Genomic DNA, 15,596 nt, shown 5'->3' on the forward strand with positions numbered 1-15,596 from the left:
AACAACAGGAGTCTAAAGAGGAGTCAGAGGAGGATGGTGCCGGGGTGGATGAGGAGGAGCATGCTTTAAACCTTTCTGGGATCCCTGGTGTTATCTGTGGATGGGGAGGAGAACGAGGATGACATTATCCTGGATGATGAGCTGGAGCCAGGCCACTACACCGCTTCCAGTTTAGTGCGAATGAGGGCCTTCATGCTCCAGTGTTTTAAGGGGGATCCCCGTATAAAAAGCATAAAGGGCAAGGACCAGTACTGTGTGGCAATGTACTTAGACCCCCGGTACAAAAAGAAAATGGCGGAAATGTTACCAGCATCACAGAGGGCGGTCAGAATGCAGCACTTCCAGGCCTTGCTGCGAGAAATGCTGCATTCTGCTTTTGCGTGCGCTGGCAGAGGAATTTACAGTCACAGAGAGACAGCTGCGGGTAGCAATCCAATAGCGCCTGCAAAAAGAGGGCGGTTTGAAGATGTCTTGGTCAATTCAGATATGAGATACTTCTTTCAGCTGAACCATCGACAGCTGTACTCCGGATCCAGCGTCAGGGAACGCCTAGACCGACAGGTGTCCGACCACATCAGGTTAACGGCCGATGTGGACGCTCTGAGGAGTGATGAACCCCTGGACTACTGGGGAGGCTTGACCTCTGGCCAGAGCTTGCACAATTTGCAATGGAAATGTTGGCTTGCCCCCCATCCAGTGTCCTGTCAGAAAGGACGTTCAGCGCAGCAGGGGGGATCATGACCGATAAGCGCACTCGCCTAGCTCATGACAGCGTAGACTACCTCACATTTATAAAAATGAATGAGGCATGGATCTCTGAGGAATTCAACACATGTGACCAGTAGACCATGTTTCATTGAAATTCCTCATGACAGGCCACAAATATCAGCCAGACCGCCATCCACCCACAACAATTCCTGGTCCTTGTCTTCTCTAAATACAGTGACATAAATGGCATTTCATGTCCATTGAATGCCTAATTTTTGGGGCCTTTCATGGCCGACAATTATTTTTTCTGTCAATGCCTAATGAACCTTCAGCCACAGAATACTATGTTCTTAGCTGTCAGGTAAACCCATGTGGGTTCATTTTTGGGGCTTATACTGGCCGACACTTACTTCTTTATCCTGTGAATGCCTAATGTACCTCCAGCCACAGAATACAAAGTTTTTTGCTGACAGGTAAACCCATGTGGGCTAATTTTTGGGGCCTGTACTGGCTTGACACTGTAAGATTCTGGTACCTCTGGTACCCTTATTGTTCTGTTTTCCTTCAAATATGCGTCCCACCTTTCTCATTAGGTGGTATGCATACACCTTTAAGAACGATGATGTCATCGCCGAGCGCCGCAGAGCGGCTATTTCAACCGCCGGCGTTCTCACTCACATCGTTCGTTCAACCTGCCGTGTGTGTCCACATGCTCTCAAGCTGTCTTGCTGCTCGGAACCTCCAGCTAGTTACATCTACCTGGAGCAGACCGGAACCTCGCTACTGATCCCTGTATCTCGCTACCGGATATTTCCCTTGCTACTGGACCCTCTACTACTAACATTTGCTAAGTGATAAGTACCCCACAGGGGAATCCTCCATAACCTTACTTACACTATCTATCATCTGCACTGTTGTATAGATTGCTAGCTCTCAAGTCTACTACCATCTATCATCTGCATTGCTGCATAGATTGCTGGCTCTTGAGTCTACTACCATCTATCCTTGCACTGGGTTAGTCTATCCTGTATTTGTCATCTGCTGTCCTTACCACCTGTTACCATACTCGATTACTAACCTATCTGCATTCTACCTACTACCATCTAGTACTCTCACATCACCTTCATACTGTCATATACATTTACCACTCCAGGAACATCTCATTGAGTGTGTATATATCTGTATGTTGAAGCTGACAGGCCCACAGTGATGAGTCCTGGAGAGTTGGATCTGGTTATTCAACACATCTCTACATGACTACTGAGTGGAGATTTTGCAGCTGCAAATCCAGCCTATTACAAAAACGCAGGAGCGTTACAGATTGAACGAACCTTAAAAAATGGATTCAGCAGAATTACCCACTCAAGTGACACAATTAACACAACAAGTAAATGCGTTAATACACGCTCTCACTGAAGTGAAAGAAGAGAATCAGACTCTGACGCAGCAGGTAACCCGTCTCTCACGGCTTACTGCTGTTCAGCCCCCTGAACCTAAAATAAACCCTCCTCTAGTGTTTACAGGTGATCGGAAAAAATTTCGTGAATTCAAAAACGCATGTCAACTGCTTTTTTTGTTAAAACCTCGTACATACCCTACTGATCAAATTAAAGTCTGTACCGTTATTTCATACTTAACGGGTGATCCCCGGGCTTGGGCAGACTCTCTCTTTGAGAAAAATGATCAGATTCTCAACACCTATTCCTTATTCCTTGCAGAACTCGCTAGTTTATATGATGACCCCAATAGGCAGAGTACTGCTGATATTCAATTGAGGGCTTTGAAACAAGGAAGGAGACCTGTAGAAGACTTTGTAGCAGAGTTCAAAAGATGGACCCTTGATTCAGGGTGGAATGATACATCTCTGCGAACTCAATTCAGACTCGGGTTATCAGAAGCTGTTAAAGACGAGCTCGCCCGAGCGGAATTACCTGGCACCTTGGATGCCTTGATACAACTTAGTATCAACATCGACAGACGACTGCGAGAAAGAAGGGCTGAAAAAATGGGAATGCTATTATCTAGTCCTTCGACCGTTGACCCTACTCCCATGGAGGTAGGAACCATACGCCCACCTTTATCAACCATACGCCCACCTTTATCAACTACTGAACGAGCCAGAAGAAGATCCAGAAACCTCTGCATGTACTGCGCATCTCCGGATCATTTAATAAGCGTCTGTCCCCTTGTCCGCAAAAAAGAGGGTGAGTGTTCACATGTCTTGCTGGGAGGATTAACAACTTCCTTTTCTAACCCCTATCTTTTTGTTAATTTAACATTACAGTGGGACCAGACTAGGATCACCACCAAGGCTATGGTCGACACTGGATCTTGTGGAAATTATATTGATACACGTTTTGTTACCTTAAATAAAATACCTATTATTTCAAAACCTAAACCTGTTTCTGTTAGTTTCATTAACGGTATTCCACTGTCTTCTGGTCCAATCACCAACCAGACACAGGCACTCCTTGCCACTGCCAACGAGTCTCATGTGGAGACCATCACTTTTGATATATTATCCTCACCCCATTTTTCCATTATTTTGGGACTTCCCTGGTTACACACACACCAACCAATCATAGATTGGGAAAAAAGGACTTTGGCTTTCCCTTCTCACTATTGTGAGATTACGTGTAACCTCCCATCTTATGGAAAGATCCTGTCTGTGGTGTCAGATGAGATTGCACCACTATGCTATCAGGATCTGTCCGAAGTATTCCTTGAGAAAAATGCTCAAGTGTTGCCTCCCCATAGGGATTATGATTGTACTATCGATCTACTCCCTAACAGCAAATTGCCTTTCGGTCATGTTTATCCTCTTTCACAGGATGAACTTTCTCATCTCAAGGAATACTTGGATGAGAATTTGAAAAAAGGGTTCATCAGACCCTCTACCTCTTCCACTGCTGCAGGACTTTCTTTGTCCGCAATAAGGATTCCAGTCTTAGGCCTATTATCGATTATAGGCAATTAAACACGATTACGATAAAGGATCGCTATCCTTTACCTCTTATTCCCGAACTCATTGAACAAGCGCGTGGGGCTACTTACTTCTCTAAACTAGACCTGAAAGGGGCATACAACCTAATCCGAATCCGTGACGGAGATGAGTGGAAAACAGCATTCAGAACCAGATACGGATTATTCGAATATCTTGTGATGCCATTCGGGTTATGTAATGCTCCCGCAGCCTTCCAAAGGTTCATAAACGACATCTTTAGAGACTTACTTGATGTCTGTGTAGTAGTATACCTGGACTATATACTTATCTATTCTCGATCTATGCCTGAACATATAAAACATGTAAGACTTGTGTTATCCAGACTACTCTCACACAATCTATACGTGAAATTAAAAAAATGCCTATTTCATAAGGAAGAAATATTATTTCTAGGATACATCATATCCAAAACTGGAATTAAGATGGATATGAGTAAGATATCCTGTATTCTGGACTGGCCTATACCAACAACTCGTAAGGCATTACAGTGATTCCTTGGATTTTCAAACTTCTATAGGAAGTTCATCAAGAACTTCTCCGCCATTGTGAGACCGCTCACACAATTGACAAGTATAAAAAAAACATTCAAATGGTCAGAAGAAGCGAATCAAGCTTTCTGCTTGTTAAAATCAAGCTTTACTTCTGCTCCCATACTACGCCATCCAGACCCCTCCCTCCAATATATTCTGGAGGTAGATGCGTCAAATATGGCAGTAGGAGCAGTTCTCTCCCAACGACCAACAAATACTTCACCACTCCACCCAGTTGCTTTCTTTTCAAAATCACTAAGCAGCCCAGAGGTGAACTACCCAGTGGGTGAAAAGGAGTTGCTTGCCATAAAATTGGCACTGGAAAATTGGCGACATCTACTCGAAGGTACTCAGTTACCCATACTCATATATACAGATCATAAAAACCTTCAATACCTCCAGACTAACAAAACTCTCTCCCACCGGCAGGTACAATGGTCATTATTCTTCCTAAGATTCAACTTCCTAGTGACCTACACTCCTGCAGACAAAAATAAAAAAGCGGATGCGCTATCATGATTAATCGAAGATAACTGCGCCGGAATCCCTTCCATTCCCATAATACCCTATGAACGTATTATTGGTGTTGTCCGTTCCTTGAAGGAAGAGATTTTGCACAGTATAGAATTGGATTCACCTCCACCACAACTAACTACTGATGCAGAAGGCTTCCTCTATTACGACGACAAACTTTACATACCCCCTACTATGCGCACCAAGATCTTGGAGTTATCACATGATGTGCCCATGGCAGGACATATGGGTATGACGAAAACTCTTAATTTGCTTACCAGGCAGTTTTGGTGGCCTGATATGAAGACGTCTGTACAAAAATTTGTTTCTTCATGTGACATCTGCGCAAGGTCCAAAATTGACACTACAAAACCATCCGGTCTACTCTGCAGTCTACCAATACCCCAGGTTCCATGGGAAGTTGTATCCTTAGACTTTATAGTAGAACTACCACCTTCTAAAGGATTTAATACCATTCTAGTGTCAGTGGACCACTTGACAAAGATGGCACATTTCATTGCTATCCGTAGACTACCTTCGTCTAAACAAACAGCGGAACTACTGATGAAACATGTGTTCAAGTTGCATGGAATTCCAAAGACTCTTTTGTCCGACCGTGGTTCACAGTTCATCTCTAAATTTTGGCAAGCACTTTGTCAAATATTACGGATTGAGCGGAAGCTCACTTCACCTTACCATCCTCAGACCAACGGACAGACTGAAAGAGTCAACCAGTGCATTGAGCAATATCTACGTTGCTACACATCATACCTACAGGATGATTGGGTGGATCTCCTCCCTCTGGCGGAATTTGCTTACAACAACACAACCCACAGTACTACTAAGCAAAGTCCGTTCTACTTGAACTATGGGTTTCATCCCACTCTTCTTCCACCACGCATCCTGCCATCAACTAACCCATTAGCCTCGGATTATCTTACCCAAATAAAAGACTTTCTGGGGTTACTCAATACCACTATATCACACGCTTATAGTCAACAAAAAAAGTACTACGACCTTCGTAGAAGACCTTCTCCTCAGTATGCTATTGGGGACCTCGTTTGGCTATCAACAAGAAACTTAAGATTAAAAATCCCTAGCAAAAAGCTTGGACCTTTATTTTTGGGACCCTTCCCAATTAAAAAACTTATTGGAAAAGCTGCAGTACAGCTCACCTTACCAGCAGATCTTAAGATCCATCCCATCTTCCATGTGTCGCTACTGAAGCCCCATGTTCCTAACCAAGGAATAAGGCCTACCATCTTGCCTCCACCTCCTATACAAGTTGAAGGCGGAGAAGAATATGAGATCAAGGAGATTTTGGATTCTCGCATCGATAGAGGAAGACTCCAGTATCTCGTAAGATGGAAGAACTACGGACCCCAAGACGACACCTGGTTGGATACCTCTGATGTACATGCACCTAGACTTATACGAAGGTTTCACTCGAAATACCCAGAGAAACCAGTACTATAGGCCTTCCGGAGCCGGCCTTAAGGGGGGGGTACTGTAAGATTCTGGTACCTCTGGTACCCTTATTGTTCTGTTTTCCTTCAAATATGCGTCCCACCTTTCTCATTAGGTGGTACGCATACACCTTTAAGAACGATGATGTCATCGCCGAGCGCCGCAGAGCGGCTATTTCAACCGCCGGCGTTCTCACTCACATCGTTCGTTCAACCTGCCGTGTGTGTCCACATGCTCTCAAGCTGTCTTGCTGCTCGGAACCTCCAGCTAGTTACATCTACCTGGAGCAGACCGGAACCTCGCTACTGATCCCTGTATCTCGCTACCGGATATTTCCCTTGCTACTGGACCCTCTACTACTAACATTTGCTAAGTGATAAGTACCCCACAGGGGAATTCTCCATAACCTTACTTACACTATCTATCATCTGCACTGTTGTATAGATTGCTAGCTCTTGAGCCTACTACCATCTACCATCTGCACTGTTACATCAGATTGCTAGCTCTCAAGTCTACTACCATCTATCATCTGCATTGCTGCATAGATTGCTGGCTCTTGTGTCTATTACCATCTATCCTTGCACTGGGTTAGTCTATCCTGTATTTGTCATCTGCTGTCCTTACCACCTGTTACCATACTCGATTACTAACCTATCTGCATTCTACCTAATACCATCTAGTACTCTCCTGAACAAACCTATCAAGTGTTTACCTTCTCTATCATTGTTCACACCTGTCCCTTCAGCACATCACCTTCATACTGTCATATACATTTACCACTCCAGGAACATCTCATTGAGTGTGTATATATCTGTATGTTGAAGCTGACAGGCCCACAGTGATGAGTCCTGGAGAGTTGGATCTGGTTATTCAACACATCTCTACATGACTACTGAGTGGAGATTTTGCAGCTGCAAATCCAGCCTATTACAAAAACGTAGGAGCGTTACAGACACTTACTTCTGTATCCTGTGAATGCCTAATGTACCTCCAGCCACCAAATACTACGTTCTTTGCTGACAGGTAAACCCATGTGGGCTAATATGTGGGGCTTTTCATGGCCAACACTTACTTCTTTATCCTGTGAACGCCTAATTTTTTAGACTGGAATTGGAAATCAATGGGTCTGTAAAGGTTCCGCCAAATTGTGGAATGGATGCGGACCCATTTTACAAATGTGTGAAGGGACTCTATATGTATTTGACATGTATTTACCGGCTGCTGTCAGTTCTGGCTGATTTAAAAAAAAAAAAAAAATTTGCTGTAAAAAAAAAAAAAAAAAATGTTTAGGGCAACTTTTCCAATTGCAATACTTCTGGTATGTCATTGACCATGTGCTGGGACTATTTGTGCACAGCTAGTAAGTCTTTTGTGGCTGCAAATATGACCTAAAGGTTTTTAAAGTTCGCCTCCCATTAAAGTCAATGGGGCCTGCCGCAAACTTGCGATTCGCGGACATTTGAGAAAGTTCACGGCTAACGTTCGCGAACCACCCGATGTTCGTCCATCCCTAACTGTCAACGAGGACCCGGAAGTGACATCACACGTCACACGTGACATCACACGTCACTTCCGGGTCAACAATTAGAAGGGAACATGTGTTCGCTCTCCTCCCTTCTCTCTACCTGATGGCACCCGTTATGCTGGTTCCAGGCCCGCAAATGGGCAAGCGGAGCCCGGAGATATATAGCAGGAGGGGGCTTGGTGGGCAGGGTGTGTGACAAAGTTTCTTGTCCCCTTAGCGACCTAGGTTTTGTCAAACTTTTTTTCTGGGGGGGGGGGGTTTTCTAGCAAGAAAGTAAAAAAAAAATATTTTCAAAATTGCCGGTCTTTTTTAATTTTTAGCGCAGAAAATACATTTATTATTTATTAATTATTTATTATGGCCAGAAATAAAAGAAATATAGCTAAAAAATTATTTTTCTCAAGTAAATAGAAAATATTGCAATTGTGATCAGTAACACGATACCTGGTCGGGGTTCCCGGTCTTTATGTTGGCCTCAGATATTCCCAGGACAGCAGAGATTTGAGGGGTCAGGTTCCAGGATCCGTCCGCATTCTGCAGGGAGATCAGCCTCACAAGAGTGGAGGTCTCCACTGGGACAACAGGTGGGGGTGGGGGTGGAGGTGGGGCCGATGCTGGCAGGGATAAAAACAGACCATAGAAATAATAAAAGTAATAAAGGTAGGATAACGCATATATAATGCGAAAGTGCAGCGCTAAGGGTACCAATAATCACAAAAATTATGAAAAGAATAAATAGTGTCCAAATCAATGGGTACCAATATTCACAGAATAAGAAAAATAGATAGTGTCCATATAGATAAAGTCCCACAAAAATGATATAGTGTAGGGTAAGGATCCACATGCAAGATATTCCAGGAAGGGAATTCTCGTGACACCAAAGATAAGTGAAGGAGGGGGACACCTCTGTGGTCAAATATAATAAAAGGCTTACCAAATTTCCGTGGCTGCTCAAATAAATGAGTCAGCCTCTCCCGGCTATTAATCAAACCAATATGGTCAGATGTATCGGTAAGTACTCCAAAGCTCCGTAATATTATTCCAAGAAGGAGGAACCGCCTCTCAAGATATGACGACGTCTTTTGATGACGAAACGTTGGCGACTCCAGACGCAACATCCACACGCCCCCTGGAAGTAGCCGGCCTTTCTGTGACATACTGTTTGCTGCCTGGGATATCTGCGGGACGCCGCACGCACCTGTCACGTACCTGGGAGGAGTCTGAGTTGACGAGGTCGGCCTCTCTTATATCTCCGGCCCAGACCCCACTGAAGGTGAGACAGAGGGTGTCAAAGGCCAGGAGGGACACGAATGCCTGCGGTTGTTGATGGATCAGGATAGGCTGCTTGTCCGGATCCTGGAAACTGGAAAATGCAATGCTGTATGGAACATGTGCAGCAGATAGCCAGACAAGCACTCGGGTATTTCTGAGAGACGGAGTCAGAGTAGTAGGAAAGCCAGGGTCATCAACAGGCGGTGCAGCAGGGTACCAAATCGTAAGCAGAGCCAAAGTCAGGGACGGAGCCGGGTCAGGTTTAGCAGAGAAGCAGAAGCAGAATCCAAGTCCAAGTTCAGAACAAGCCAGGTCAGCAACAGGGAAGCATACAGGTATCATCAGGTCACAGGAAACAGCTGAAGATCAGTCAGCACAGGAAACAGGAATGAACTTCCTTTAAATAGCCTGTCTGGCACCACGCCCATTAGTCATTCTTCTGGGAATAGCCTGTGCACGGCCACGCCCCAGACGTCTCACAGGGATTCCCTGACATTGCCCCCCCCTTAAGGGCAGCCTCCGGATGCCCAACATAGACCGTTTATCCGGATGTTGTAGAAGGTAGGCTCGTAACAATCGAGGAGCATGGACGTTTGAAGCAGGCTCCCAGGAATTATCCTCAGGGCCATAGCCCTTCCACTTGATAAGAAGCTGTGTCCGACCACCCCTTCTTCTACAGTCCAGAATAGACTCCACCTCAAATTCTTCATTACCTTCGATCAAAAGGGGAGCAGGAACTTCAGATCCACGATCTGGAAAGGGGTTGGGAACTGCTGACTTCAGTAAAGAAACGTGGAACACGGGATGGATCTTCAGATTACCTGGTAAGATTAATTCGAATGCCACAGAATTAATCTTCTTCCTGATAGAAAATGGACCTAGGTATCTTGGGCCAAGCTTTTTTGAGGGACACTTTAATCTCAGGTTTGCTGTAGATAGCCAGACCTTATCCCCCGGTTTTAAATTCAAATTCCCTCTCCTTCTTCTATCAAAAAAATTTTTATTACCAGCCTGTGCCTTCAAAATGGTTTCCCGCAAAAGCTGACTGTTGGTATTAAGAAAATTTAGTCTTTCTTGTACAGCTGGTACAGCAGATTCCATAGGTAACTCAGGTAGGAAGGAGGGGTGATATCCATAATTGGCGTAGAAAGGAGACTGCTTGGTGGCGGAATGAACGGAGTTATTATAAGCAAATTCCGCTAAAGGGAGGAGTAACACCCAGTCGTCTTGAGAAAAAGAAGAGAAGCACCTTAAATATTGTTCAAGAGTTTGGTTTGTCCTCTCGGTCTGTCCATTTGTTTGTGGGTGGTAGGCAGAAGACAAACAAAGTTCAATGTTTAATGCTTCACATAAAGCTTTCCAAAACTTGGAAGTGAACTGCACCCCACGATCAGAGACAATGCTGGCTGGAATGCCATGCAATCTCACCACTTCTTTGATAAACGTGGAGGCAGTTTCGGAGGCAGAGGGAGTTCCTTTCAGAGGTATAAAGTGTGCCATCTTGGAAAGATGATCAACTACGACAAAGATAGTTGTAAACCCTTCAGATGGAGGAAGTTCCACAATAAAGTCCATAGAGATCATACTCCATGGTTTTTCAGGTACAGGGAGGGATTCCAACAGGCCCCAGGTCTTGGCCCGATCAGACTTGTTTCTGAGACACACAGAGCAGGATCTGACATAGTTTTTACAGTCCTTTAACCAATCTGGCCACCAAAAGGAACGGGAGACCAAATCAGAGGTTTTATGGATACCAAAGTGTCCAGCCAGAAGATGATCATGACACTTCTTAAGAATGGTGACCCTCAGTTGTTCGGGAATAAAAATTTGTTCCTTGTGGAAATAAAGTCCATCCCTCTGCTGGAGATGCAAGTTCACAGGAGGTGGGGAGTTTGCAACTGTCCCCTTGATCTGTGACATCAAGTCTGTTTGCAAGAGTAGGAAATTCTTAGCTGGCAAGATGGTGTCAGGTTCAGGAGGTGGAGCTGGTTCAGGAAACATGCGAGAAAGGGCATCAGGTTTGCAATTCTTAGAGCCCGGACGAAAAGTTATATGGAACACAAATCGAGAGAAGAAAAGTGCCCATCTTGCCTGTCGAGGTCTTAGTCGTTTCGCGGTTCTTAAATATTCTAAGTTCTTATGGTCTGTAAAAATAAGTATAGGGTGTGCAGCCCCCTCCAGCAGGTAGCGCCATTCCTCCAGGGCAGCCTTTATGGCTAACAGTTCACGATCTCCTACGTCATAGTTCCTCTCAGAGGAGCTTAATTTTCTGGAGAAAAAGGCAATAGGGTAGAGTAGGGACTTGGCTCCTTGTCGTTGGGATAGTATAGCCCCGACCGCATTTTCAGAGGCATCCACTTCAAGTACATAGGCTAAAGCGGGATCTAGGTGTTTTAAAATGGGAGCGGAAGTAAACAGAGTCTTTAAGAGTTCAAAGGCGGCTTGAGCCTCTGGAGTCCATTTGAATGGGGTAAACTGTTTGGTCAGCTGTGTGATGGGGGATATGATGCCAGAAAAGTTCTTTATAAACTTCCTGTAAAAATTAGCGAAGCCCACAAAGCGCTGTACTGCTTTCTTGTCCTCGGGGGCAGGCCATTCCAGTACGGCAGATACCTTTTGCGGGTCCATAGCAATGCCATCCGCAGAGATAATGAGTCCCAGAAATTGGATAACCTGTTTTTCGAACTCACATTTCTCCGCCTTTGCGTAAAGACGGTGTTGGCTAAGTCTGTCCAGTACCTTCTTTACATGGTTTCTGTGTAGGTCGAGAGAACTGGAAAATACAAGGATATCATCCAAGTATACGATGATAAACAAATCAAGATAGTCCCGAAATATATCATTAACAAGATGTTGGAATGTGGCTGGGGCATTACAAAGACCGAATGGCATGACCAGATATTCGAAATGCCCAAAGCGCGTTCGAAACGCGGTTTTCCATTCGTCTCCTTCACGAATTCTGACTAGGTTGTAGGCACCCCTCAAATCAAGTTTGGAGAACACCTGTGCCCCTCGTAACCTCTGGAAAAGTTCGGGAATTAGGGGAAGAGGATAACGATTCTTGACAGTTATCTTATTGAGATCGCGATAATCCACACAGGGCCTAAGGGTATGGTCCTTTTTCTCAACAAAGAATATGCCCGCTCCTGCGGGTGAAGTGGAGGGTCGGATGAATCCTTTTTCCAGGCTTTCATTAATATAGTTACGGAGAGTCTCTAATTCGAGCTCAGAGAGAGGGTAGATCCGGCCAAAAGGTATTTCAGCCCCTGGCAACAGTTCAATGGGGCAATCGTATGTACGATGAGGAGGAAGAGAATCAGCGCTCTTTTTATTGAAAACATCCAGGTATTCGTGGTAAACTGTGGGTACCAGTTTCAAGACTTCGGGGTCCGGGTGGATACCAAGGAGAGAGGTAGCAGTAAGAGACTCCTCAGGAACACAGTGTGCCCGGCAATAGGGAGAAGAGAAGGAAATCTCACCCGTGAGCCAATTGATGCTAGGGTTATGGGCCTTCAGCCAGGGTATACCAAGAATGACAGGAAACATGGGTGATGTTATAACGTCCAGGCAAAGGAATTCTTGATGACCAGAGGAGGAAGAGCAGAAAATTGGAGCCGTCTCTTGTGTCACTGGACCAGACTTGATACCAGAGCCATCAGCCAGGTGAACAACAAACCCTTGTTTCTTGGTACAGAGAGGAAGATTGTGTTGGGCTGCAAATGTCACATCCACAAAACAGCTACAGGCCCCAGAGTCTATAATAGCAGGAACAGAGATAGTCTTTTCAGGAAGTTTCAGATGGCAAAGCAAGGTGAGATGTGTTTGATCAGTCCTGGGTGGATGCATCATAGAAATCCAGTTAGAGGAGGTTCTGCAAGGCCTCACAGGACAAGTCTGAATGTGGTGACCGGCATCGCCACAGTAGAGGCAGAGATTGGAGCGATACCGTCGAAGACGTTCCGATGTGGACAGAGGGGATCTCTGGAAACTCTTTCGTGAAGGGTAGTGAGGTACCTCTGGGGGGTTAACGGTAATGAGAGGAGTATCAGCCCCAAACTCCGGGCGGACCAAAGGAGCCTTGTTAGTTCTTTCGGCTTGCCTCTCACGTAGCCTCCGGTCAATCTGGATGACAAGGTTCACCAGGTCTTCTAAGGCCGTTGGTACCCCCACCCTGGCAAGTTCATCCTTTAGGGCATCAGACAAGCCAAGACGGAACTGATGATGGAGGGCCGAATGGTTCCACAGAGTATCGGCACTCCATACACGGAAATCTGTCACATAATCCTCCACAGGCCTTAGGCCTTGCTTTAACTTGCTAAGCTTTGATTCAGCAGTCCGATGACAAAAAGGATCTGCGTATAGCTGGGACATGGCAGAAAAAAAAGAGTCCATGGTTGTCAAGGCTGGATCGTGTTGTTCCCGAAGATGGAAAGCCCAGGATTGGGGCTCATCCTGAAGGAGCGAGATAATAAACCCCACCTTGGTATCTTGTGAAGAGAATGTTCGAGGCAACAGAGAAAAGTATAGTTCACAAGAATTACGAAAAGTCCGAAATTTTCTTCGATTTCCAGAAAAACGTTCAGGAATGGGAACTCGAGGTTCCAGGTGGAAATCCGCCGCACAGGATGTGCTGGGCTCCGTCAGAGAAGAGTCATTTTTGCGGGCCGATAATTGATCTTCGATGCAATCCAATTTTCCTTGCAGGCTTTGTACAATGTGGGATAGTGCAGAGATCGATCGGCAAACGTTCTCCAGTGGAGAGACCTCCCTTTCAGACTCCATAGTTGGCTGACTGATACTGTCACGTACCTGGGAGGAGTCTGAGTTGACGAGGTCGGCCTCTCTTATATCTCCGGCCCAGACCCCACTGAAGGTGAGACAGAGGGTGTCAAAGGCCAGGAGGGACACGAGTGCCTGCGGTTGTTGATGGATCAGGATAGGCTGCTTGTCCGGATCCTGGAAACTGGAAAATGCAATGCTGTATGGAACATGTGCAGCAGATAGCCAGACAAGCACTCGGGTATTTCTGAGAGACGGAGTCAGAGTAGTAGGAAAGCCAGGGTCATCAACAGGCGGTGCAGCAGGGTACCAAATCGTAAGCAGAGCCAAAGTCAGGGACGGAGCCGGGTCAGGTTTAGCAGAGAAGCAGAAGCAGAATCCAAGTCCAAGTTCAGAACAAGCCAGGTCAGCAACAGGGAAGCATACAGGTATCATCAGGTCACAGGAAACAGCTGAAGATCAGTCAGCACAGGAAACAGGAATGAACTTCCTTTAAATAGCCTGTCTGGCACCACGCCCATTAGTCATTCTTCTGGGAATAGCCTGTGCACGGCCACGCCCCAGACGTCTCACAGGGATTCCCTGACATTACCATTATCCTATGCTCAGCTTCTGATATGCCTGTAACCATTGCTATATTGTGAGTATGTTTTTTTAATAAACATTGTTTAAAGTTTTTACGGGATTACGCTATGGACCTCGTTTCTTTCTCCACATATTCATTTATGGCTGATGGAGTTCACTGAGGAGTGCCAAGTTTAACCTCCCTCAATTATACTAATTTCACCACATATCTTGAGAGGCGGTTCCTCCTTCTTGGAAAAATATTACGGAGCTTTGGAGTACTTACCGATACATCTGACCATATTGGTTTGATTAATAGCCGGGAGAGGCTGACTCATTTATTTGAGCAGCCACGGAAATTTGGTAAGCTGCTTATTATATTTGACCACAGAGGTGTCCCCCTCCTTCACTTATCTTTGGTGTCATGAGAATTCCCTTCCTGGAATATCTTGCATGTGGATCCTTACCCTACACTATATCATTTTTGTGGGACTTTATCTATATGGACACTATCTATTTTTCTTATTCTGTGAATATTGGTACCCATTGATTTGGACACTTTTTATTCTTTTCATAATTTTTGTGATTATTGGTACCCTGCACTTTCGCATTATATTGTTGGTTTGAGTCACTGTTAGTTGATTTTGTGCTGGCTGCTCTTATATTTGCATTCTCTCACTCATCACATTAGCGCGGAAATCTCTACACATTTTTTTACATTAGGATAACGCATATACTTAATAAAACAGTTCAAGTGAATCTAAACCCAGAACAATAATTTAATAATACACTATATTACCAAAAGTATTGGGACGCCTGCCTTTACACACACATGAACTTTAATGGCATCCCAGTCTTAGTCCGTAGGGTTCAATATTGGGTTGGCCCACCCTTTGCAGCTATAACAGCTTCAACTCTTCTGGGAAGGCTGTCAAAAAGGTTTAGGAGTGTGTCTATTGGAAGGGGTGAACTAGGGGATAGATTTATGCTATTTTTATTTATTTTTTTACTAGTAATGGCGGCGATCAGCGATTTTCAGCGGACTGCGACATTGCGGCGGACAGATCTGACACCTGTGTCCCAGACTTTCTGCCTGTATCCTACGCCGAAGGTTGTGAAAGTGCCCTGTATTTAAGGGGTTAAGGGGAACCCTATGACAGAATAAAAAAAAAAAACAGTGTGGGGACCCCACCAAATCCATACCAGGCCCTCATCCGAGCTAGCAGCCAGGCTT

At 45.1% G+C, this 15,596-nt stretch overlaps 1 protein-coding gene across 1 annotated transcript in view; it reads right to left on the reverse strand.

Annotated features, from left to right (window-relative positions):
* The window catches only part of LOC309550151 (von Willebrand factor A domain-containing protein 5A-like), a 132,177-nt gene that overhangs the window by 10,618 nt on the left and 105,963 nt on the right, over positions 1-15,596 (reverse strand). Inside the window, exon 16 of the mRNA XM_082250587.1 lies at positions 8,192-8,361. Coding sequence (XP_082106713.1) covers positions 8,192-8,361 — 170 coding nt within the window. The remainder of the gene's footprint in view (positions 1-8,191; positions 8,362-15,596) is intronic.

Source organism: Pelophylax lessonae, assembly GCF_965119305.1.
Source record: "Pelophylax lessonae genome assembly, chromosome: 1".
NCBI lineage: Eukaryota > Metazoa > Chordata > Amphibia > Anura > Ranidae > Pelophylax > Pelophylax lessonae.